Source organism: Pelophylax lessonae (assembly GCF_965119305.1).
Source record: "Pelophylax lessonae genome assembly, chromosome: 9".
Taxonomy (NCBI): Eukaryota; Metazoa; Chordata; class Amphibia; order Anura; family Ranidae; genus Pelophylax; species Pelophylax lessonae.
The window spans coordinates 270,121,450-270,146,776 of record NC_138776.1 but is presented as its reverse complement, the minus strand read 5'-3'; the positions used below and the strand labels follow the sequence as shown (position 1 = coordinate 270,146,776).

The window sequence follows — 25,327 nt, the reverse complement described above, 5'->3', positions numbered from 1 at the left end:
GGGATGATGGCAATGAGTGATAGAGGGGGAGGGGACACTCATCCTATAATCCCCTCATCACTGTCACTCCTATAAAAGACAGTTCTCGTTGTTTCCTCACTCTCTGACTAAGGTCCATGAATAAAGAAATGAACTGGTAGGAGATCAGAGGACCCATTTACTAGTTACCTTGAGTGGGGAATTGTAAGATCCTCAGAGACAAAGCTGTCTGATGTGGGCGGAGTCCTGGTTTAGGGGAACCAATCTGCTGATGTCTAGTAATAATCTTTGTATTTCTATTTTAGTAGATGGACGGGAGATGAGGAAAACCTCCGAGGATTGTCTCACTTTGTCTCCAGACTGTAAAGTAGAAGATGAGGACATGACACAGTATAGTCCAGGAGAAAACCCGGCTACCCCAAATGTCCATCCGGAACCACACCATGTAGATGGACCATCGTATTCCTCTTATCCTGAGGAACCTCAGACTGTGAGGGACAGTGCCGGACCATCGTATTCCTCTTATCCTGAGCAACCTCAGACTGTCAGGGACAGTGCTGTCCTTCCAACAGATACAAGATTTCCGTGTACTGAGTGTGGGAAATGTTTCCGCGTTAAATCAAATCTTCATGTACATAAAAGGTGTCACACAGATGAAAAGCCGTTTTTCTGTTCTGAGTGCGGGAAATGTTTTTCACAGAAGTCAAATCTTTCCACGCATCAGAGATTGCACACTGGTGAGAAGCCGTATTCCTGTCCTGAGTGTGGGAAATGTTTTTCACAGAAGTCTGCTCTTTCCACGCATCAGAGATCTCACACTGGTGAGAAGCCGTATTCCTGTCCTGAGTGCGGGAAATGTTTTTCAGATAGGTCCACTCTTTCCACACATCAGAGATTGCACACGGGTGAGAAGTCGTATTCCTGTCCTGAGTGCGGGAAATGTTTTTCACGGAAGTCCAAACTTTGCAAACATCAGAGATCTCACACTAGTGAGAAGCCGTATTCCTGTCCTGAGTGTGGGAAATGTTTTTTAGAGAAGTCATATCTTTCCAAGCATCAAAGATATCACACTGGTGAGATGCCGTATTCCTGTCATGAGTGCGGGAAATGTTTTTTACAGAAGTCAAATCTTTTCACGCATCAGAGATCGCACACAGGTGAGAAGCCGTATTCCTGTCCTGAGTGCGGGAAATGTTTTGTAGAGAAGTCATATCTTTCCAAGCATCAGAGATCTCACACTGGTGAGAAGCCGTATTCCTGTCCTGAGTGCGGTAAATGTTTTTCACAGAAGTCATATCTTTTTACGCATCAGAGATCGCACACTGGTGAGAAGCCGTATTGCTGTCCTGAGTGTGGGAAATGTTTTTCACGGAAGTCCCATCTTTCCACACATCAGAGATCGCACACTGGTGAGAAGCCGTATTTCTGTCCTGAGTGCGGGAAATGTTTTGTAGAGAAGTCATTTCTTTCCAAGCATCAGAGATCTCACACGGGTGAGAAGCCGTATTCCTGTCCTGAGTGCGGGAAATGTTTTTCACAGAAGTCCCATCTTTCCACGCATCAGAGATCGCACACTAGTGAGAAGCCGTATTGCTGTCCTGAGTGTGGGAAATGTTTTTCACGGAAGTCCCATCTTTCCACGCATCAGAGATTGCACACTGGTGAGAAGCCGTATTCCTGTCCCGAGTGAGGGAAATGTTCCTCACTGAAGTCCTGTCTTTCTGTACATCAGGGGTCCCACACAACCCTGGAGGTGTATTGTTGCCTTGAGTGCGGGAAATGTTTTCTATATGAATGTTGGTGGACATGTAGGGAAGAAGCACACCATGATATACACCTCAGATATACTCCATGGCTGATCTTCATCATGTAAGAAACACTTCATAAGGAGATCAGAGATCACCAAAGACATGGATGAAGTGTTGGCCATTGATAGCAGGAGAAAAATAAAAATCCTTACCTTTCATTGGCCCTTCCCCCATCTCTGCTGTACCTCCAGTCTGTGTACTGTGTGTGCCTATCACATTGGGGCCCAAGTTGCTGCCAAAAGACTCCCCAATGATTTGTTAAAGTGATACTAAAGGGTATTATTATTATTTTCTGTAAAATAAAGAAAGATATCATTCTTACCTGCTGGCCGTCTCCTGTACCATGTCTGCAGTCTCTGACGTCTCCTGCACCATGTCTGCAGTCTCTGACCATCTCCTGTACCATGTCTGCAGTTTCTGACCATCTCCTGTTCCATGACTGCAATCTCTGACCGTCTCCTGTACCATGTCTGCAGTCTCTGACCATCTCCTGTACCCTGTCTGCAATCTCTGATCGTCTCCTGTACCATGTCTGCAATCTCTGATCGTCTCCTGTACCATGTCTGCAGTCTCTGACCATCTCCTGTACTATGTCTGCAGTCTCTGACCGTCTCCTGTACCATGTCTGCAGTCTCTGACCGTCTCCTGTACCATGTCTGCAGTCTCTGACCATCTCCTGTATCATGTCTGCAGTCTATATATTTTTTCCTTCTATCTATATATATATATACCCCCTATTTATTTTTATACTTAACCTCTTTCTTAGAATAATTGGTCACCATGTGCTTTTACACTTGTTGGAATTATAGGTGTCCGGGTCTGCATCTGCCGGGTCCTCCCCCCCCCTTTTTTTAGGACCGATTGGCTTATACCCGCCTCAGCCCGGGGTTAGACCCCTCCCCTCACTGTGCTTTCATTCCCTTATGGTCACAGGGCCTGCTTTGGTTTGTTACATGTAAGTAGTAGGATCTTATGTATACGATATTTCTAAGGGAGCAATTTGGTTTATTCTTTTTATTTTTTTAAGATTTTTGTATTCTAAAATAAGCTTATATCTTTTTTATCAAGCTCCTGATGAGTGGATGAAAGTTCCACGAAACGCGTAGAGATATAGATGTGAAGACATATGTATCTGGATACTAACCATGTATTATTCATGAGATATATATATACACTTTTATTATTGTATATTATTATAATATGAATTGTGTAAATACATGGCATGCCAGTCCTCTACATTCTATGTCTGTATTTCTATTTGGATTATGTGATGTTGTATTTGTTATATATCTCTGTCTATTATCAATCATGTAATGAATAAACATTTTTGAGACTTCACTTTATCTGGTCATTTAGGCAAGCAACCGACCTCATCTAAAGTCCCATGACCATTTTTCCTTCCTTTTGCGTCTTTTGTACCGTGTCTGTAGTCTCTGGCCATCTCCTGTATCATTTCTGCAGTCTCTGACCGTCTCCTGTACCATGTCTGCAGTCTTTGACCATCTCCTGTACTATGTCTGCAGTCTCTGACCGTCTCCTGTACTATGTCTGCAGTCTCTGACCATCTCCTATATCATGAAAGCGAAAACAAAACAAACACAAAAGTGGGACTTTATATCAGGTGTGACCAGCTAGATTGCATAGTAAATTTGTCATAGAATGGACCAGAAGGGCGATAGTTCATAATTTGATTAAAATTCTTTTTATTTTTTTTTTTTTTTATTGTAATTTTTATTGAGAAGAAAATAGGATAAGATACAAAGGATAATACATGCATGGGCAAAAAAAAAACAAAGTCCAATAACACAAAACCAGGGGCGGTGCACCCATGTAAAGTACAAAGTTACAACAACAATAATGGAAAAAACCACATGGAACATCAGAAACTGCTTGAAAAACAATCAGGAAGAGAACAGCAGACATGAAACCCGACCCAGCCAGAGCCCAGAAGAACCTATGTCAAAGCAGAGTGATAAAGGTCCCAATCATTCCACACAGCATTCAATTTAGTCACATCATCATGGACCAAAGCAGTAAGGTATTCCATCCCCCGGGCCTCCGAAATTAATCGCAAAAGAAGAGCTGTATCTAGAGGGGTGCGGTTGAGCCATTGAAGCGGAATAGCCCGCCTGGCTGCTAGTAAAATGAAGGAAGTCAATTTGTTAGCTAACTTGGAGACACCGGGGAATGGGAGACCGAGCAAATAGTGCAATGGATCCAGGGGTAATTGAAGACCAGTAACATTACACAAAACCGTCATGACCATATCCCAAAAAGCTTGAATGTCAGCACATTGCCAAAAAATGTGGAACAAAGTGCCCACTTCTGCCCGGCATTGCCAACACAAGGCCGAACTAGCCGGATTAATCCTGTGCAGACGAGCCGGGGTACGATACCAAAAAAGGAGAATTTTTAAGGTAGTCTCTCTCTGCACCACACACCTAGACGCTTTAAAAGCGGCGGTCCAGATCTTACTCCAAAGAAGCAAAGGGATTGGGCGTTGCAAGATCTTGGACCATTTGGACATATAAGGATGATAGTCCTCAGTCAGGGGGGGTAGCATCATGGAGGATATTATAAATGGTGGACACTAAGTGACCCTGGTGCGGACCATGGGAACACATGTATTTAAATGCAGTCGGCCTCTCCAAAGACAGAGAGGGTGCCAGGGACTTAAAAAAATGCCGGACTTGAAGATAGTAATAAAAAGTCTGCTTGGGGAGTGCAAATTTGGACCGCAATGTATCAAAGGAGAAGAGAGTGCGGGACACCGGATGGACCAGGTTGCGGAGTTGGAAAAGAGGGGGGGTGAGTCCAGGACCAAATTCTACCTAGCTGGAGACCATCCGGGATCAAAGGATTTAATAATACACTGGACAAGGGGGGGGCAAGGCGAAGAGAGAGAAAACCTGGGAAGACACTGACGCCAAACTTCCATGGTAACCCTCATAGGAGCCAAGCTCATTCCCCTCAGCACCCTATCGGAGTGTAAGACAGGCAACCGAAGAAGGGAGCAAGGGTGGACCGGGAAGATCACACCCCGCTCAATCTCTGACCATCGGTTGGGAGCCACCAGGGAGGACCAGGAGGCCGCCACACGGAGGTGGGAGGCAAAATAATATTTAGAAATATCAGGCGCTCCCAGACCCCCCCTTCTCCTCGAGGATCAACCAACGCCGTGATGGTGAAGGAATGTATATGTTGGGCAGAGACAAGCAAAATGAAAATTGCCAAATAGAGTAATCAAATTAGTAAAATATAGCTGGTATATCACACCTCCATCCCTATATCTAATGAAAAAGGAGAAAAATTTGGGACTTTATATGATATATAGATATAGGGATGGAGGTGTGATATTCCAGCTATATTGATCCTTGCTGGGGACATTCTCAGCATGTGTTATATTGTATCATGTCTGTATCACTTTTTCAGTACTGGGGTCGTTTTCTGTGGTTTTGTTCCTCCCTGGGCACTGCAATGCATCCCGCCCATCTCCAGTCCCTCCCCCTCCTCCCTGGCCCATTTGGGGAGGGGTTTTGGCTGAGGGGCTGGGATTTGGCCGCAATGCATCGGCGCCACGTACTTCCGGATGGGACGTGACGTCATTTGGCGCAGACGTCCCGTCACGTGACTTCCACCTGTGCTTTAAATGGGGGAGCCGCGCGGCGGTTTCATCTGGTCAAGTGGCTTCCCATATGTTTAAGCACTAACGTGACGCTGTGTGCGATCTCGGTATTTGCGCTTATGCAGGTATTTGCTTTTCCTTGGTCTATCTCCTACCATCTATACCACTCTGCATCCATTGGTGATACATTTCTTACTGGCTGCACTAGCTAACGCTCTCACCCGGATATTTTCTCATTTCTGGTCTACAGTTCTCCACCTAGAAATCTATTTTCTTGCACTTTACTTTTCATGTCTATTTTTATTGATTGTTGGTTATTCTTGATATCTATTAATCCCATCTCACTGGTGTGTAGACAACCACTGTTTCTTTTTATGTGGTCGTTTCACTTACTATTATATAAGCATTTGGTCCACTTCTTTCTGGCTTGTGTGCTTTGGTTCTCTGGATCTCAACTATAGACACACTCTCCTACTAACCCATAATACCATATGAACATACATATATACTTTATATATACTTTACTATTACTATTTTTATAGATTTACAATTGTATGGTGAGTGGAGACTTTTTGAGATCCGTTTATGGAGATCCTCACCACATCATCTTTCTCATATACCTGCCTGGCGCATGCGAGCTTCGCTCACTCAGTGCCTGGGATGGACCTACCCCCGGATGACACATGACCCTTGACACAGCCATTACCTGATTGTAAGCCATACCTATGATGGTTGTTTGAGGTATCTGTTGGTTATACTGTTACTTATAGTATGTACTTATATCTTTTTTAGATATTTGAACTATGTATACTCCTGATGAAGTGAATCCTCATGAAACGCGTTGAGTCAAGCATAGGCATATTCATCTATTACAAGTTTATATTACATACCTCTGTTACATGACCCCATTGTATGTCTGCTATGTATTAGAATGTACCAGGTTCATTTTGTACCTTTTTATATTATTGTTCTGGACCATTTACATCCTTACGTGTATCACTTATGTTTATCCCATTACCATGGGTTTACATACTTTTGGGAACATTTTGGATCTACTGTTAACTGGTCTTCAGAATTGTAATAAAATTATGAACTATCACCCTTCTGGTCCTTTCTATGACAAATTAACTATGCAATCTAGCTGTTCACACCTCATATAAAGTCCCACTTTTGTGTTTGTTTTGTTTTCGCTTTCATGCATCAGGGATGGAGACTCAGTTGGTCATGAGTCTCATATAAAGTCCCAAATTTTTCTCCTTTTCATCTCCTATATCATGTCTGCAGTCTCTCACCGTTTCCTGTATCATGTCTACAAACTCTGACTGTCTCCTGTAGTATGTATATCTCCTAGCACAAACCCTCCACATCACCCCATCACAATGCTTTTGCCTCACCCCCCCAACACAAATCCACCTCAATCACCACTCCTAGCATACCCCTCCCCCCCAAATGTATTTTCCTAGAGCAACTCTTACCCCCTGACACCCTCAAACTCCTTCTACCCCCTTAAATCCCCTCCATCAATCTCCTTGCAGTGCCTCCCTACCTCACATGATGCCACAGTGCCCGGGGCAGCCTCCCCTTCTGTTCACCTTTTATCCCAGCCTTGCACTGGACCCACTTTCCAAAAAAGGGTAATTTGGGGCGTATTCGTACTGTGTTGGAATTTCCAGGCCTCAAGAAAGGAAATTGGCCATTAGTACATTAGGATTGATCAATGTTCAGCTATATATCCCATAGTTTGTAAATTCTAGGGGTGCTCAACCTGTGGCCCATGGAGCTCTCTAATGCCGCCTACGGAGTCTTCTGATGTGGCCCACGGAGCCCTCTGATGTGGCCCACGGAGCCCTCTGATGTGGCCTACGAAGCTCATTGATGTGGCCCATGGAGCCCTATGATGTGGCCCACGAGGCCCTCTAATATGGCCCACGGAGCCCTCTGATTTGGCCCACGGAGCTCATTTATGTGGCCCACAGAGCCCTGTGATGTGACCTAGAACATTAAGCCAGGGAAGCGCATGTCCAGGGTCGGCAAACCATTGATTGCATTCTGGGCTTGCGGAATTGCCAACCCAGAACTTTAGAGTGCCTTGAGCGAGTGTCGGCAGTGGAGGGAGCAGTAGCTGAATAAGCTGATTCTTCCCGCTGTCCCAGGCAGAGATACTGAGAGCACCTTACCTGGGTCCTTTGTAGCACCCTGGAGAGTGACCCCCAGCAGAAGCTGGCAGAGGAAAAGAAGATCAATGTATTGACCACTTCCTGCCCAGCCTATTGTCAAAAGACGGCTGCGCAGGACATTTGTCGATCCAGGTGGACGTCAATTTGAGAACTCTGTGCAGGCCAGTCAAGTTTCTCCACCCCAAACTCGCTCCTCCATGTCTTTATGGACCTTGCTTTGTGCACTGGTGTGCAGTCATATTGGAACAGGAAGGGACCATCCCCAAACTCCTCCCACAAGGTTGGGAGCATGAAATTGTCCAAAATGTCTTGGTATGCTGACGTCTTAAGAGTTCCCTTCACTGGAACTAAGGAGCCAAACCCAACCCCTGAAAAAAAGCCCCCACATCATAATCCCCGCCTCCACCAAATGATTTGGACCAGTGCAAAAAGCAAGGTCCATAAAGAGACGGATATGTGAGCTTGGAGTGGAGAAACTTGACTGGCCTGCACAGAGTCTTGACCTAAACCCGATAGAAAACCTTTGGGATGAATTAGTGCGCAGACTGCAAGCCAGGCCTTCTCATCCATCATCAGTGCCTGACCTCACAATTGCACTTCTGGAAGAATGGTGAAACGTTCCCATAGACACTCCTAAACCTTGTGGACAGCCATCCCAGAAGAGTTGAAGCTGTTATAGCTGCAAAGGGCGGAGCCAACTCAATATTGAACCCTACGGACTAAGACTGGGATGCCATTAAAGTTCATGTGTGTGTAAAGGCAGGCGTCCCAATACTTTTGGTGATATGGTGTATTTTAGCTGAAACTGTGGAGTTTTGGTGAACTGTAAATCGTGTGATTTCTAAGAAATGAGAAAGTATTATCAGCTAGTTTCCTTCTCACTACGTATGCAGAATGTTCTCCTGTGATTGGCTATTGCCTATAGCCGATATTCTGCTCCAGGGCGGCCCTCCTGTGCAGAGTCATCTGCACTTCCGCCTGCAGGGGACGTAGAAGATATCTGCGGGTGCCGGGAAATGAATGTCCTCCGGCACCCGCCGATCGTCGGGCAGAGACACAGAATGGAGCTCAGTCTATGTAAAATGGCAGAGATCCAGACATAGTACAGGAGATGGTCAGAGACTGCAGACATAGTACAGGAGAGGGTCAGAGACTGCAGACATGGTACAGGAGATGGTCAGACACTGCAGACATGGCACAGGAGATGGACACTGCACCCCGGGTGATCACACTGATAAGACTTCTTGAAGGTTCTGCAGCTGGCATTCCATGTGAGTGATGGTCAGAGACTGCAGACCTATTACAGGAGATGATCAGAGACTTCAGATGATCAGAGACTGCAGATATAGTACAGGAGATGGTCAGAGACTGCAGACATACTACAGGAGACGGTCAGAGACCACAGCCATACTACAGGAGAGGGTCAGAGACTGCAGACATAGTACAGGAGACTGTCAGAGACTGCAGACATGGTACAGGAGAAGGTTAGAGACTGCAGACATGGTACAGGAGATGGTCAGAGACTGCAGACATAGTACAGGAGATGGTCAGAGACTGCAGACATAGTACAGGAGATGGTCAGAGACTGAAGACATACAACAGGAGACAGTCCGAGACTGCAGACATAATACAGGAGATGGTCAAAGACTGCAAACATGTTACAGGAAACAGAGACTGCAGACATGGTACAGGAGACGGTCAGAGACTGCAGACATGGTACAGGAGACGGTCAGAGACTGCAGACATAGTACAGGAGATGTACCATGTGTTCCATGTGAGTGGTGGACATTGTTTCTGATGTTCTTCAGTTGTGGAGCTCTTTGTGTACAGTCCTGTGCTGATTGGCTAAGGAGGCGGAGCAACTTCCGCTGCATCGGTGCAGGGTATTTGACTCATCAGTAGTCCCTCCCTCCTACTCAGACGAGAAGCGCTATTGGTTGCTACACTGTGCATACAGAATACAGTATTATTACAGACATTTTATAAATTGTCCATACATTTTTCACATATTGGGAAACCCCGCCCCCTTGGTGGGAGTGGAGATGACCAGAGTTGTATAAAGTACTCGAAACCCATACTTGAGTAGAAGTGGAAGTGCTCGATCAAAAAGTGACTTGAGTAGAAGTACTAAAGTATTCAACATTTTTTGTACTTAAGTATTGCAAGTAGTTTTTTAAAAAATTTTGCTATTCAAGTACTGAAAGTAAAAGTACAAGTACTGTGTTATGTAGTTATTCAAGAAAGAAGTCAAAAGTTTGAACATCATATTGTTTTTTATTATTTCAAATGCAGCTTTTATTTATACATACAGTAGCTTTTATTTTCGTATACGCTGATAATACACAATGTTTTGAGCTTCATGAAATCTGTCATCTACTGTTCTAATAGTGGTCATTTTTATAATTGTAATGAGTAACTATGGAGCACAAAAAAAAAATATCGGAGTAGAAGTACTGAAATCATTGAAAAAATGTAGTGAAGTAAAAGTGGAAGTAGGAGAAAAAAATTCTACTCTAGGAAAGTACAGATACCGCCTTTCGGTACTTAAGTACAGTAGTGAAGTACTTCTACTTAGTTACTATACATCTCTGGAGATGACCCATCTATAAGGATATACAGTACATACACACACAGCACAAGGCCGTGTTCACACTACGATACATTTCTAGGGACTGCAGTACCTCTGAGCTCCACAAGGTGGTGATCTCATTTCTACCCAGACAGGAAGTCTCTATGGAAGACAGGAAGTGATGTCGGCTACACACGGAAAGTTCCTGAGGTACAAAGTACAAAGGAGACGTTGTTGGGAGTGGCAGCTAAGAAGGTAATAAGATCTTATTTTCTATTTACACCCAGTAACCCCCCCCCCCCCCCCCCCCGTCATGTCCGTCCTCTTCCTCCATAGTCACTGTGAGCTCTTTTATCTCCAGCAAATGATGATACACACATATATAGTGTGGAAACTTAGATTAACCCCTTCAGGGGGATCTATGGGGACCCTGCTCTAAAGGGGGATCTATGGGGACCCTTCTCTAAAGAGGGATCTATGGGGACCCTGCTCTAAAGGAGATCTATGGGGAGCCTGGGCCTGCCCTAAAGGGGATCCAGGGAAACTGAGCTCTATAGGGGGATCTATGGGGACCCTGCTTTAAAGGGGGATCTATGGAATAGATCCCCTTTAGTGCAGGGTCGCCATAGATTCCACTTTAGAGCAGGCCAGCATCCCCAGAGATCCCCCTTTAGTAGAGCAGGTCCCCTCATAGATCCCCCTTTAGAACAGGCCACATCAGGTTAGAAGAGTTACCTGATGCTAGTTGTAGTACCGTAGGCCCTGGTAAGGAGAAATGCTGGGCTCTGTAGTCCCCCTAGTTGTAGTATAGCAGGCTCTGGTAAGGAGGAATGCTGGGCTCTGTAGTCCCCCTAGTTGTAGTATAACAGGCTCTGGTAAGGAGCAATGCTGGGCTCTGTACAGAGCTACAGAGCCCGGCATTCCTCCTTACCAGGGCCTACTGTACTACAACTAGGGGGACTACAGAGCCCAGCATTCCTTCATTCATGTATCCTGATCGAATGATTTCCTGAACCCACCTGTCCGGAATTCGGAGCAGCTAAGGTTTGAGAAAACCGCGCAGACGTCCCCCCACCCCTGGAATGGGTGAGGGCGGCCCTTCAGGTCGAGGCGGAGGGATCCGCCGAGCCAACGTGGGTGGATTGTGACTCGCACGCCCAGGGATTCTCCCGGCCACCCTGGCCCTTAAAGGGTTTCCCCTTGTCCTGTGCCTGGAAGACACAAGAGGACCCCTGATGTGGATTAAAAGAAGGGCCCCGTTAACCATGGAAAAACTTACCCTTGGGGTTCTGGGGCAGCAGAGTGCTCTTGCCCCCGGTGACCCCTTTAACCAATTCGTCCAGGGAATCCCCAAAAAGACGATTCCCCGCATAAGGGATGTCAGACACCGTCTTATGCGAAGACTGGTCAGCCGACCAGCTCGTCAACTATACCAAACGACGGATGATCACCGCGACAGCGGACATCCGTGCGGCTAGAGGAGCCTCATCCAAGGCCGCATCACACAGGTACAAAACCGCCTGATGAATCCGATCCACCATCTCCAAAGTAGTTGAAGGGGCGGAATCCACCTCCAGGGTGCGTTTGAGGACCCGGGCCCAATCAGCCACAGCCTGAGACACCATAACAGAGGCGAAAATAGGTTTTATCAAAGAACCCTATGTCAAGAACAATATAAAGGTGATAGAAAGGAGTGACATTACGGATGGGATGAGCATGGATTTAGAATCTGTGTGGATTGAACTCCATAAGGAAGGAGAAAAGGGGAAAGTAATTGTGGGGGTTTGCTATAGGCCACCTAACCAAGGGGAGGAGGTAGAGCTGGAATTTTTAGCACTAATGGGTAAAGTGGCAAAATTGGGATCAGTCATCATATTGGGGGACTTCAATTATCCCGACATTGACTGGGAAGAGGGGACTGCACACTCACAGAAGGCCCGTCTATTCACGGAAACCTTACAGGATAATTACATGTCACAGTTGGTGGATTCCCCTACCAGAGAAAACGCAGTCCTGGATCTATTGCTCACTAATGACCCAGACCTAATCTCGGAGGTAGGGGTCCAGGACAACCTGGGCTCTAGCGATCACAGGATGATCATTTTTAGTGTAAATAACAATATAACAAGGCAAGTGGGGAACATAAGAACCCTTAACTTCAGAAGGGCAAACTTTCCAAAATTGTACTCATTGATGGAAAGGGTAAACTGGGACCAAACCCTGGGATCACTGACCACAGAGGAAAAATGGGAATGCTTTAGGAACATATTAAGCAAAGGCATCTTGCAGTGCATTCCTATGGGAAATAAATTTAGAAGAGACAAAGCCAAACCTGGCTGGCTAAACTGTAGCGTCAAAAAACTTATTAGGGGAAAAAAATTGGCCTTCAAGAAGTATAAATCAGAGGGCACAGTATCAGTTTTCGAGCAATACAAGGAGGAAAATAAGAAAAGTAAACAAGAAATCAAGATGGCTAAAATCAACTTTGAGAGACAAATAGCGGAGGATAGTAAAAAAAACCCAAAGAAATTCTTTAACTATATCAACAGCAAAAAAACTAGGGCAGAGCATATTGCACACATAATTAACAATGATGGGAGGATGGTTACAGAGGACACTGAAAAAGCAACCGTGCTGAATGCTTTTTTCTCGTCAGTCTTTACACAGGAAAAGGAGGGGTACACTGACCATGACTGTATGGAGTACACTGACCATGACTGTATGGCTAGTAGTAATACACAGGACTTGCCACTATGGCTAACAGAGGGTGAAATCAGGGAAAGGCTGGATAAACTTAACACAAACAAATCACCAGGCCCGGAGGGCGTACATCCGAGGGTACTCAAGGAACTCAGTAAAGTTATATCGAGACCACTGTTCCTGATCTTTGCTGACAGTAATAGGACAGGAGATGTACCAGGGGATTGGAAGAAAGCTAACGTGATTCCGATATTCAAAAAGGGCCAGAGGCATATCCTGGGAAATTATAGGCCTGTCAGTTTGACATCAGTAGTATGTAAACTTCTGGAGGGGATGATAAGGGACTATATCGTAGAGTTTGCTAAAGACAACAACATCATCAGCAGTAATCAGCACGGGTTTACAAATGGGCGTTCTTGTCAAACCAATCTCTTAACATTCTACGAGGAGGTGAGCTGTGAGCTTGATAGGGGGAGACCAGTGGATGTGGTGTACTTGGATTTCGCTAAGGCGTTTGATACAGTTCCCCACAAGCGCTTAATTTATAAAATAAGGTCTGCAGGTATCGATAGCAGGGTTTGCTCTTGGATACGGAACTGGCTTGAAAGGCGTGTCCAAAGGGTAGTAATAAACAGCGCATACTCAGACTGGTCTGAGGTGGTAAGCGGGGTCCCCCAAGGCTCAGTCTTGGGACCAACCTTGTTCAATTTATTCATAAACAACATTGAGGTCGGTATCAGGAGTTCGATATCAGTTTTTGCAGATGACACAAAATTGGCCAGGGCAATAACTTCACAACATGAAGGAGATATCCTACAGAATGACCTGGACAAAATTACAGAGTGGGCAACGACATGGCAAATGAGGTTTAACGTGGAGAAGTGTAAGGTTTTGCACTTGGGGACTAAAAACACAATACACGTTAGGAGGGGAACCCTTGGGGGAATCAAAAATGGAGAAGGATCTGGGAGTCATGGTTGATGATAGATTAGGCAACAGCATGCAATGTCAAGCGGCAGCTGCCAAAGCCAGCAGAATATTAGCATGCATAAAGAAAGGGATGTATTCCAGAGATAAGACTATAATCCTTCCACTTTATAAAACTCTGGTCCGACCGCATCTGGAGTATTCCGTCCAGTTCTGGTCGCCAGTCCTCAGGAGGGATGTGTTGGAGCTGGAGAGAGTCCAGAGAAGGGCAACTAAACTAATTAGGGGATTGGAGGACCTTGACTATGAAGAGCGTCTACAATCGCTCGATTTATTCTCCCTGGAGAAGAGATGTCTGAGGGGGGACATGATAGCAATTTATAAATATCTTAATGGGGATCCCAGCTTAGAAAAAAAGCTGTTCATTCGAAGGGATTGCATGAGGACTCGAGGGCATACAATGCGATTAGAGGAGAAGCGTTTTAACCTCAGGCAACGCGGGGGGTTCTTTACTGTTAGGGCAACAAGATTGTGGAATTCTCTACCACAAGAGGTGGTTTCTGCGGGTAGTATGGTGGCTTTCAAAAGACTCTTAGACTTACATCTCAAGGATCAGAACATTCAGGGGTATGTGAGATGATTACAGCCACACACACCTACACAGGTTGAACTAGATGGACTATTGTCTTTATTCAACCTCACCTACTATGTAACTATGTAACCCGCCACCATATAAGCGTGGTGAGTAAGAGATTCCACCCACCTATCCGTAGGGTCCCTAAACACCGTAAAATCCTCCGCGGGTACAAGAGTGGCCTTGTTTAATCTGGACACCGTGTGATCCACGATAGGGGCCACAGTCCAGCGCGAATCCGTAGGAGACGCAAAAGGGTAACGGAACTGAAACAGTTTTGGTACCACAAAAGGGCGCTTTAAATTGCGCCATTGTTCGTTCACCGTTTCGTGAAAATCTGCGGGACAAGGAAACACTTGTGCCGCCTTCCGGGTTCTACGGGTCCCAAAGGAGGACCGCTTACCCGGCGGGTTGGGCTCATCCTCTAAATGTAGTGTATCTTTAATAGAAGCAATAAGCGCAGACGCAGCAGCACGTTCTTTGGCTGTTTTAGGGGAAGAATCTTCCCCATCGTCCTCCTCCACCTCCCCATCAGAAGGAAAGGACTGAGACCCCTCAGGGGTTACAATGTCCAAGGCAACCATATCAGAATCAGAGGAAGACGAAGGCCTAGGTCTTTTTCTAGAAGTCTGTTCTGACATCAACAAGTCCACCTTGGACGCTAAAGTCGAAGTGCAGCAGCAAGAGAAGGAGAAGAATCAGGAGTACCTGAGTCCTTCACCAAGGCTGGGGGAAATTTGCTGTCCTGGGACTCCATGACAATTACTAAGAAGCTGGCCCTTTAAGACGCGATTGCAGCGACCCACCGCAATGTACTGCAATCTAAAGTATCACACTGAGATAAGAAAGGCACTGAAAGCAGAGGAATATCCCCAAAAACAGCAAAAAGAGACCCCCAGGAGTGTTACCACACTGCTGAACGATCCCTCTTCATGCAGGGAAGGAAGTGATGTCACACCGCTAGAGGATCAACAAGGTTTGGCCTAAGGAAAATGGTTGCCTATGAATAGGAATGGGAGGCTCCAGGAAAATGGCCGCCAAACGTGCAAGAAAAGACACCTTGCCACACACAAGATGGCGCCCGAAGGCGCCAAAACACTACATAGAGAAGCTGCAGAATTCCGTTTGCTCAATTCCACATGTGATCTCTTCAAGCGGAGATCCTAGCCAGGTGGGACAGGTATCCTCCATCCTTGGAAAGGAGGATGTCTTTGAGTCGCCACGTCAATCTTCTGTGGTGGCTCCGGTCTCTGGCACTGACGGAGGGAAAATTCTTCCGCCCATTGTTGTGGACGGTAATCAAATGGTTCCTTCACCCAGAGGTGTTCCAGATGCTGTGTGCGCGATGGGGATCCTCAGATGTGGATCTGTTTGCATCGCGGCTAAACAACAAGGTGGGAAGGGTCGTGCTTATGCCTTCCCCCCAATTCAGTTGTTGTCCAGGTCCCTTCGCGGGTTGGGCTCAGAACCGAAGTTGGTGATTCTGGTGACACCAGGCTGGCCGCACCGGTGTTGGTACGCGGAGCCTCCATGTCGGCTCCTGTTACGAGACAATCTGCAGTCTCAGGGGCCGATATTCCATCCTGCTTTACGGTCGCTGGCTTAACGGCGTGGCTGTTAAAAGCCAGGTCTTGAGAGATCGGGTCTCTTGTCGGCGGTCATTCATACCTTGCTCAAGACTAGGACGACCTTGTCTGGTATGGTCTACTACTGTACCTGGAAGGCTTATTTTGCCTGGTGTGAATCCAGGGGCATCCATCATCCCCATTTTCGGTGGCGAGGGTGTTGGCCACAATTAAGGGCCAGTTATCTGCACTGGCAATCCTTTTTCAGCGCCCCTTGGCATCAAATTCTTTAATACGCACCTTTACTCAAGGGGTGCGTCATTTGGCTCCTCCTCGGAGAGCACCTTTACCTCCTTGGGACTTGAGCTTGGTTCTGTCCGTTTTGCAACGTCCTCCCTTTGAGTGCATCAAAGAAATTTCTCTGCCTCTGCTGTCAAGAAAGGTTGCTTTTCTGGTGGCGATCACATCTGCTCGCAGAGTGTCAGAGTAGGCAGCCTTGTCTTGCCCCTCCCCTTACCTGGTCGTTCATTGGTATGACGTGGTCTTGCAACCTAAACAATCTTTCCTTCCTAAAGGTGGTCTCTGATTTTCAGCGACTTTGTCGTCTGTGCACACTTTTTCCAAATTTTACAAACTTGATGTTTTGGCATCAGCAGATGCCTCCTTTGGCCGCAAAGTTCTGTCTGCGGCAGTACCTTGAGGGGGCCTTGGCTTTTCCGGTCCCTGACTGTTGGGGTTGTTTCCCCCTTGTTTACTTGATTTTCTGGGTTGTTTGCTCCAGTTTTACCTTTCTGTTCATATAAGGTTCCGTTCTCTGACCTGGGTGCTGCGTTGCCTTTGTGACAGTTGCGCTTCCCACCCCTCATGTCTACACTGCTTTGGGACATCCCATTGGTGAAGACTGTATGAGTGGGCGGCGACTGTCAGAGGACGTAAGAGAAAACTGAATTTTTGTAAAATCTTACCGTAAAATTCCTTTCTGTGAGTCCTCTCACAGTCGCCGTCCCCGCCACTCTTTTGGGGTTTTTTGGACTTTAACTGCTTGCTACCAAACTGAGTTGGGAATGCTGAAAGCAGGGGGGTATTGGACCAGTGGGACAGCCCCCTACAGGTGTGTCTATGTAAATTACTTTGTTTTTAAGTCTTATGCCTAGCTTGCTCCTGTGGATAAGAGGTCAATACCCATTGGTGAAGACTCTGAGTGGGCAGCGACTGTCAGAGGACTCAGAGAAAGGAATTTTACAGTAAGATTTTAAAAAAATTCCGTTTTTTTTATTTTTTTTAACACAAACTTGTCACTAAAAGATACATTTCTCACACATGCCATGGGTATATGTGGAATGACACCCCAAAATACATTCTACTGCTTCTCCTGAGTATGGGAATACCCCATGTGTGAGACTTTTTGGGAGCCTAGCTGTGTACGGGACCCCGAAATCCAATCACCATCTTCAGGTTTTCTAATGGCATACATTTTTGATTTTACTCCTCACTACCCATCACAGTTTCGGAGGCCCTGAAATTTCAAGATGGCACAACCCCCCCCCCCCCCAATGACCCCATTTTGGAAAGTCGACACCCCAAGATATTTGCTGAGAGGCATGGCGAGTCCATGGAATATTATATATATATTTTGCCACAAGTTTTGGGAAAATTACATTTGTATTTTTTTTTTTTTTTAACACAAAGTTGTCACGAATCGATAAATTGCTCACACATGCCATGGGTATATGTGGAATGACACCCCAAAATATATTCTGCTGCATCCCCTGAGTACAGGGATACCACATGTGTGAGACTTTTTGGGAGCCTAGCTGTGTACGGGACCCCGAAAACCAATCACAATCTTCGGGTTTTCTAACGGCGTAAATTGTGCATTTCACCTCCGAACTACCTGTCACAGCTTCAGGGGCCCTAAAATTTCAAGATAGCACAAAACCCCCCCAAATGACCCCATTTTGCAAAGTAGACACTCCAAGCTATTTGCTGAGAGGCATGGTGAGTCCAGTATCTGATTGGGCAGGACCGATGAACAGGTCCAGGCCAAAAATCATTGACCTGGACCTGATGACTGATCGGTTCTGAACCCAATCGGATCATCAGCGGGGCCGGGGGCGCGTGGGAGCATGCCCCAGAGTGGCGGGGGCGAGTGACATAGGTCTACGTCTCTTTGCCTGTAGGGGGCTGACTGCCGCAGTAAATAGTCGTGCGGCGGTTGGCAAGTGGTTAATAAAACACAGACCTGACCGGAAAGGTGAGGAGGATTCTGGGAGGTCACATGACATCACTCTCATCTTGCTTTTCAATTGACTATTCACAGGGATGGAGACACTGAGCAGTGCTCGCCAGTTCTCACATAAAGTCCCAAATTGCCCATTTCTTGTATCTTACTAGGGATGGAAACGCTTGCTTTACAGGCGGGTGTCTCACTCAAAGTCCCCATTTGCCTATAACATCTTTACTAAAGGGATGGGGGTGTGTGTCTCCCAGCTGATCACATTTAGTTTGCACCCCATGGTTTTTTATACAGCCATGCGTTTTTCATTGCCAGTCATGGATTGGAGCAGGTGGGGGAGGATTGGGCGGTCTCCAATCCCATCTGTTTCCCATCCATCTATTAGCAAGCATGTACTTCCCTTTGTGAAGACATTTGGACACTCAGATTGAGCAGTGTTATTTAGTGTTAGGTTCTGCAAGAAACGCAGGATGCCTTGTCGTTGGCCTTGCAGCTTCCGCATTCATTTGCAAATATGTGTTAGCTAAACTCCTGCTTTTAACTTATATTGTTAGACAGGTTTATTTTGGTTTGTTAGCAGACTGGTGGGTAAGTATTTCAAACTAGGGACCGGCTGTTTTTCACACACCTTCATTTATCCCATCTTGCTTTTCAATTGACATGACATCACTCTTATCTCTAAGGTGAGGAGGATTCTGGGAATGTCATTTAATTTTTCTCTTTGTGTTCATATCTAGAGTTTTCCTCCTGTGAATTCTGGAGATCATATGACCATCACATTGCCTCCCCCTCCCTCCCTGATAGAATAGAGAAATAAAAAGAAGATTCGAGAAGTCACCAGAGAGATCATCGAGCTGCTGACAGGAGAGGTGAGCAGTTCTCAGGAGGACGTCATGATGGAGAATCAGCCGTCCCTCACATCACCGGGTAAGAGGAGACTTTATTGTAAAGGAGAGAGCAGTACGGAGGATCCACCTAGATCCCCCATCAGCTGATAAACACATAGAAACAATGTATTCAGTCAGTGTGTGTGTTTCCTACAGATGGATCCAGTAATGGGAACCCACCAGAGAGATGTCCCCATCCTCTGTATTCCCGGGACTCCACACAGGAAGGTCACACCATCCCTCACCATCATCAGGTAGATGAGGAACAATCACTGATAGTATCATTAGGATCTGTACATTATCTGCATTGTTACCATTGATGTCATTTTTATTATATATTCAGAGTGGAAACCTGAGAGATTCTAAAGTTGAGGTTAAAGAAGAGATAAAAGAGGAGGATGATGAGGATGGGGTGATGGAGGAGTCAGAGATTCTAAAGGAACGCAAAGATCTGTACCAGGACACCATGGTGGAGTCATCCAGCTACAGAAACCCACCAGAGAGATGTCCCCGTCCTCTGTATTCCCGGGATTCCACACAGGAAGATCACACCATCCCTCACCATCATCAGGTAGATGAGGAACAATTATTGGTAGTTATAATTTATATACAAGCATGTTTGTTACGATGAATATTTTATTATATATTCAGAGTGGAAACTTGGAGGGTGATAATATTGATGTTAAAGAAGAGTATAAAGAGGAGGATGAGGAGTATGGAGTGATGGAGACGTTTTCAGAAGAACACAAGGATATGATGGAGTCACCTAAAACCGGGATTCCACCAGAGAGATGTCCCCGTCCTCTGTATTCCCGGGATTCCACACAGGAAGGTCACACCATCCCTCAATGTTACAAGGTTGGTGGATTGGAGGATCTAGAACATGGACTTCTGGAGAGGATGTGTTTTTTTTTTTATATGATGTCACAAAATTAAACCTTATATCTTACAGATGATATTCTCTCTCATTTTCTTGGTTTAGAGTGGAGATCCAATCGATATAGAATTTGAGGTTAAAGCCGAAGAAGAAGAGACGTATGTGAGGGATGATCAGCAGTCTATGGAGGAGGATGGAATAACGGGGACATTTATAGAGGAGGACACTCCTACAGAGATCAGCACAGGTGGGTCATTAACCTCTTAAGCCCCGGAAGATTTTACACCCTTCCTGACCAGGGCCTATTTTGCGATTCGGCACTGCGTGACTGTAACGGACAATTGCGCGGTTGTGCGACTCTGCAATTAAACACATTTGACGTCCTTTTTTTCCCACAAACAGAGCTTTCTTTTTGTGGTATTTGATCACCTGTGCGATTTTTTGATCATGCGCTATAAACAAAAAAAGAGCGTCAATTTTGCAAAAATAACAATATTTTTCACATTTTTTATATGAAATTCCCCCAAAAAAATGTAAAAATCAAAAATTTTTAACATTTTAGGCCAATTTTTTTTACCATATGTTTGGTAAAAAAAAAAAAAATCGCAAAAAGCGTATTTCCCTAAAACGTCTTTCAGGACAGCACCTTAGAGAGATGGCTCCTCCCTCTCCTCATCAGGAAACACCCCATCCACCAGATTTTAAAAGGAGGCTTCTCCCACCATTCATCAGTTTTTGTGTTTCCTCCGGCCGAGGAACACCTCTGTGGGGAGCTGGGCTCTTAAGGTGCTATCCTGAGAGACCGGGCTTCCTACGTCCACCTACCCTTTTTTTGGAGACGATTGCTTCTCCCATTCACGCGACCGACTGCAGTGCATGGGCTCCTTCTTCCTCTTCAGTGCTCTAGGCTGAGTCAGGACCCCGCAGAGCACAGCCCTGGGAAGGCATCTTGGAGGAGCGGAACGATTTTTCTTAGGCTTCCGCCGCCTTTTTTTTTCAAATTTGCCGCCATTTCTCCGGATCGAGTGACGCTCGTCCGGACCGGAAGTGAGGTTCCGGAAAGGGCAGCGTTCTGCAGGGGGCGTATGGCGTCATTTCCGCCGGACGCAGAGGAAGAAGGGAGGAGCAAGCTGGTGCCTTATTCCGGATCCGGTCCAGTGCAGGTGCGCTTTGGTCTCTGGAACCGGTACCGAAGCCACGGGTGATACCGCTGCCAAGCGATGGAAGCTTCTTCAGCGAGTGGGACAGGCACAGGCACCAGTAAGGCCCAGGTAAGGGGTATCTTTATATGGCCTATCTTACTGTGGGGTCTCTCTCCATCCCTTTTACTATCCCCCCGGTGGCTGGGGGCCTGTCAGGGCACATGGGACTTCCCTTTAAATGTCTTTCTGTGCACCTTTGGTGGCCCTGAGAATCAGGCTGACTTTTAAGAAGCATGTGTATGTTTTCCCATTCATGTCTTCCAGGCTAAAAGCTCTGAAACTGTTTTCAAGAGAAAGTGTCCTTCATGCAAAGCAAAGTTGTCGGAAAGTTGGAAAAAGACACTTTGCCAGGGATGTATTGATGCACTAGTAAAGGAAGAAGCATCTGCAGTTTGTGGCGATTTAGTCGCATCTGTGAGGAAGGAATTGGATGCTACCATCCAATCTTTTCGGTCATCCCTACAGGACCCTGCCCTGAGTCAGCCATCAGCCTCACTGTCCTCTCAGGGTTCACAATTGCTTCCTTCGGTGGGGACAGAAGGGGTTCCTTCCACCCAAGGAGATAATTCCCCCTCACATTCCAAGGAGGATTCAGAGGAAGAAGAGGAGGGAGGGGCACAAAGCAGGCCCACTAAATACAAACTATCCTTAGAGCAAGTGGATGGTCTCCTGAGGGCAGTTTATATCACCCTGGGTCTAGAGGAAGAAAAGAAGGAACTGTCCCTACATGACAAAATGTATGCAGGCTTGGAAGAGCCTAAGGGCCGTATCTTCCCAGTACATCAGACCATCTCAGATGCAATAAAACATGAGTGGACTGATCCGGAAAAGAAAACCTTCTTCCCTAAAGCCTTTAAAAGGCGATTTCCTTTTGATGAGGACCCAGGAGCTCCCTGGAATAAGATGCCAAAGATTGATGCAGCCTTCTCCCAGGTTTCTAGGTCAACAGACCTAGCATTTGAAGACATGGGAATACTGAGGGATCCCATGGATAAGAAGATGGACCAGCAACTTAAGAGATCCTGGCAATCCATCATGGGGAGTCTGAAACCTGCCATGGCAGTAACCTGTGTGTCCAGGAATCTGGAATACTGGCTTAGCCAGCTAAAAGCACACATCACAGCAGACTCACCTAAACAGGAAATTTTGGATTCCTTTTCCACGCTCTCCACGGCCATAGCCTTCATTTCTGACGCTTCAGCAGAGTCAGTGAAAATGACCGCAAGATCTGCAGCTTTATCCAACTCAGCCAGAAGGGCTCTTTGGTTAAAGACATGGCCTGGAGATACAGCTTCTAAAAATAAGCTATGTGGACTTCCTTTTCAAGGGGATCTACTATTCGGGCCTGGGCTAGACTCTGTTCTAGATAGAACAGCAGACAAAAAGAAGTCTTTTCCTGTGAAGAAGAAACAGGCAGCAAAGAAGCTTTTTCGACCTCAAAAAGCTCAGCAAAATAGCAGACCCCAGGAGAAGAGAAGAAACTGGTCGACACAAAAACCCAAAGGGAAAGGAGGTGTTCTCTTCCATCCTCCTGTGTCAACCAACAAAACACAATGACAAGACATTGCCGGTGGGAGGAAGATTGAGGGAATTCCTCCCCTATTGGGCAGCCATAACAGAAAATCAATACATTCTGGGTATGCTGTCCCAAGGCTACAACATAGAGTTTTCAGAGACGCCACCCGAAAGGTTCTTTGTCACAAACCTCCCAAGAGATGCAGAAAAAGCCCTGGCTATGATGGACCTGTTAAAGGACCTGAGGCGACAGGGAGTTGTCTGTCCAGTTCCAGTGGAGGAACAACATCAGGGATTCTATTCCCACATATTTTTGATAAAGAAACCATCGGGGGATTTTCGTCTTATACTGAATCTGAAACCATTAAACAGGTCAGTTCTGTACAAAAAGTTTCGAATGGACTCAATTCTTACAGTCAGAACCCTGTTAACAAAAGGATGCTTCATGGCATCAATCGACTTAAGGGATGCTTACCTACATATCCCTATTGCCCCTCACTCACAGAGATTCCTAAGGTTGGCAGTAAATCTGGGAAAGGAAATGCTCCATATCCAATTCAAAGCACTCCCTTTCGGGCTATCATCCTCCCCTCGTATTTTTACGAAGGTAATGGCAGAGTGTCTAGCTCCCCTCCGCCTTCAGGGAATCTCTGTGGTGCCTTACCTGGACGACCTGCTTTTCTTTGCCCCGTCAAAGGAAAAACTTCAAGAGGACCTGCACAAGGCAAGAGGTCATCTAGAAGCTCTGGGATGGATAGTGAACATCAAGAAATCGAATCTCACACCGGCTCAGCGGGTTCAGTTCCTAGGGTTTCAGTTATGCTCTGTGGAACAAAGAATCTTCCTACCAGAAGACAAACAGGTCAAAATACAGAATTTGGTAGCAAGGCTACAAACAAATCAGTGGTGGTCGATCAGAGAGATCATGTCAGTCCTTGGAAACCTGACTGCATCAATTCCAGCTGTCCAATGGGCAAGGCTGCATTTTCGACCACTCCAATATTTCCTCCTCAGAATCTGGGATCACAATCCAGAGACTTTGGACTTAAAGGTAAAAATCCCCACCAAGGTCAAGAGGTCCCTTTGGTGGTGGAGAAATCGGACAACCTTGTCTCAGGGTTTGGCCTGGTCCTTCCCGGCAGACCAGAGGTTAACAACGGATGCCAGCAGGTGGGGGTGGGGAGCCCACTGGAACCAAAACCTGGCACAGGGGGTTTGGTCTCAGACCGAGACAAGAAAATCCTCAAATTGGAAGGAATTAAAGGCAGTCGGCCTAGCCCTAACTGCCTTCTCTCAAAATCTTCAGGGGACTCATGTTCAAGTCCTTTCAGACAACGCCACTACAGTGGCATATCTAAACAAGCAAGGGGGCACAAGAAGCAAAACCCTACAGCTTTTGGCAACGGAAATTCTGCAATGGGCGGAAAGGCAGTTACTTTCCTTGTCAGCAATCCACCTAAAAGGTACACTAAACAGTGTGGCGGATTATTTAAGCAGGCAGAAGATCCGAGAAGCAGAATGGAGCTTGAACCCAGAAGTCTTCATGTTGATAACCAAGACTTGGGGAAAGCCAGAGGTGGATCTGTTTGCAACGAAAGAAAACGCAAAACTTCCACTTTACTTCTCACTCCACAGAAGCGACAACTCTCTGGGAGTAGATTCCCTGGCACATCCCTGGAGGTTCAGGTTGGGGTATGCCTTCCCCCCCTTCCAGCTCATTCCGTTGGTATTGAGAAAAATCCAAATGGAAAGAGCCTCAGTGATCCTGATCACACCCTATTGGCCCAAAAGGGTTTGGTTTTCGACTGTCCTTCAACTGTCAGTCAAACCTGCTTTTCAGCTCCCTCTTCGTCAAGACCTACTGCTTCAAGGTCCAGTCTATCATCCAGAAGTGGAAAAGCTAAAGCTCACCGCCTGGTATCTGAGGAGCAACTGCTGAAAAGGAAAGGATTTTCAGACGCATTAATTGCTACTCTACTTTCCAGTAGGAAAAAAGTCACAAGGAATATATATGCAAAAGTTTGGAAGACATATAATACCTGGTGTGAATCGAAAGATCAAAAATTGAACAGTACTACTTCAATTTTGGAGTTCCTACAGGAGGGCGCAGGAAAAGGTTTGGCAGTAAGTACCCTCAAGGTACAAGTTACAGCCCTGGGGGTATTCTTGGAAAGGCCCATTTCTTCAGAATCTTTAATCATCAGATTTTTCAGGGCCCTTACCCGCTCCAGACCAGTGCCTGTCAGAAGCTTCCCCAAATGGGACTTGTCGGTGGTCCTTCAGGCCTTCACAAAGGAACCTTTTGAACCACTAGAAACGGTTACACTAAAAAACCTTACCCTCAAGACGGTCTTCTTGGTGGCAATAACATCAGCAAGAAGAATCAGTGAATTACATGCTTTATCAGCTATCGAACCTTTCTTGTCCATATATCCAGACAGGATAATTCTCAAGACAGATCCAGGGTTTCTCCCAAAAGTAGCTTCAACGAGAAACCGCTCACAAGAAATTGTGTTACCTACCTTCTGCCCTAATCCATCAGGAGATAAGGAAGAAGGCTTTCACTACCTAGATGTAAGAAGGGTTCTTATACACTACTTGGAGGTTACTAAAGAGTTTAGATCAT

General features: G+C 46.0%; 1 protein-coding gene across 1 annotated transcript in view; it reads left to right on the top strand.

Moving 5' to 3' along the window:
* Positions 1 to 25,327, top strand: part of LOC309564464 (uncharacterized protein) — a gene marked incomplete at both ends in the record, with an annotated part of 826,241 nt that overhangs the window by 730,307 nt on the left and 70,607 nt on the right. Inside the window, 1 exon segment of the mRNA XM_082269094.1 lies at positions 1,124 to 1,566. Coding sequence (XP_082125220.1) covers positions 1,124 to 1,566 — 443 coding nt within the window.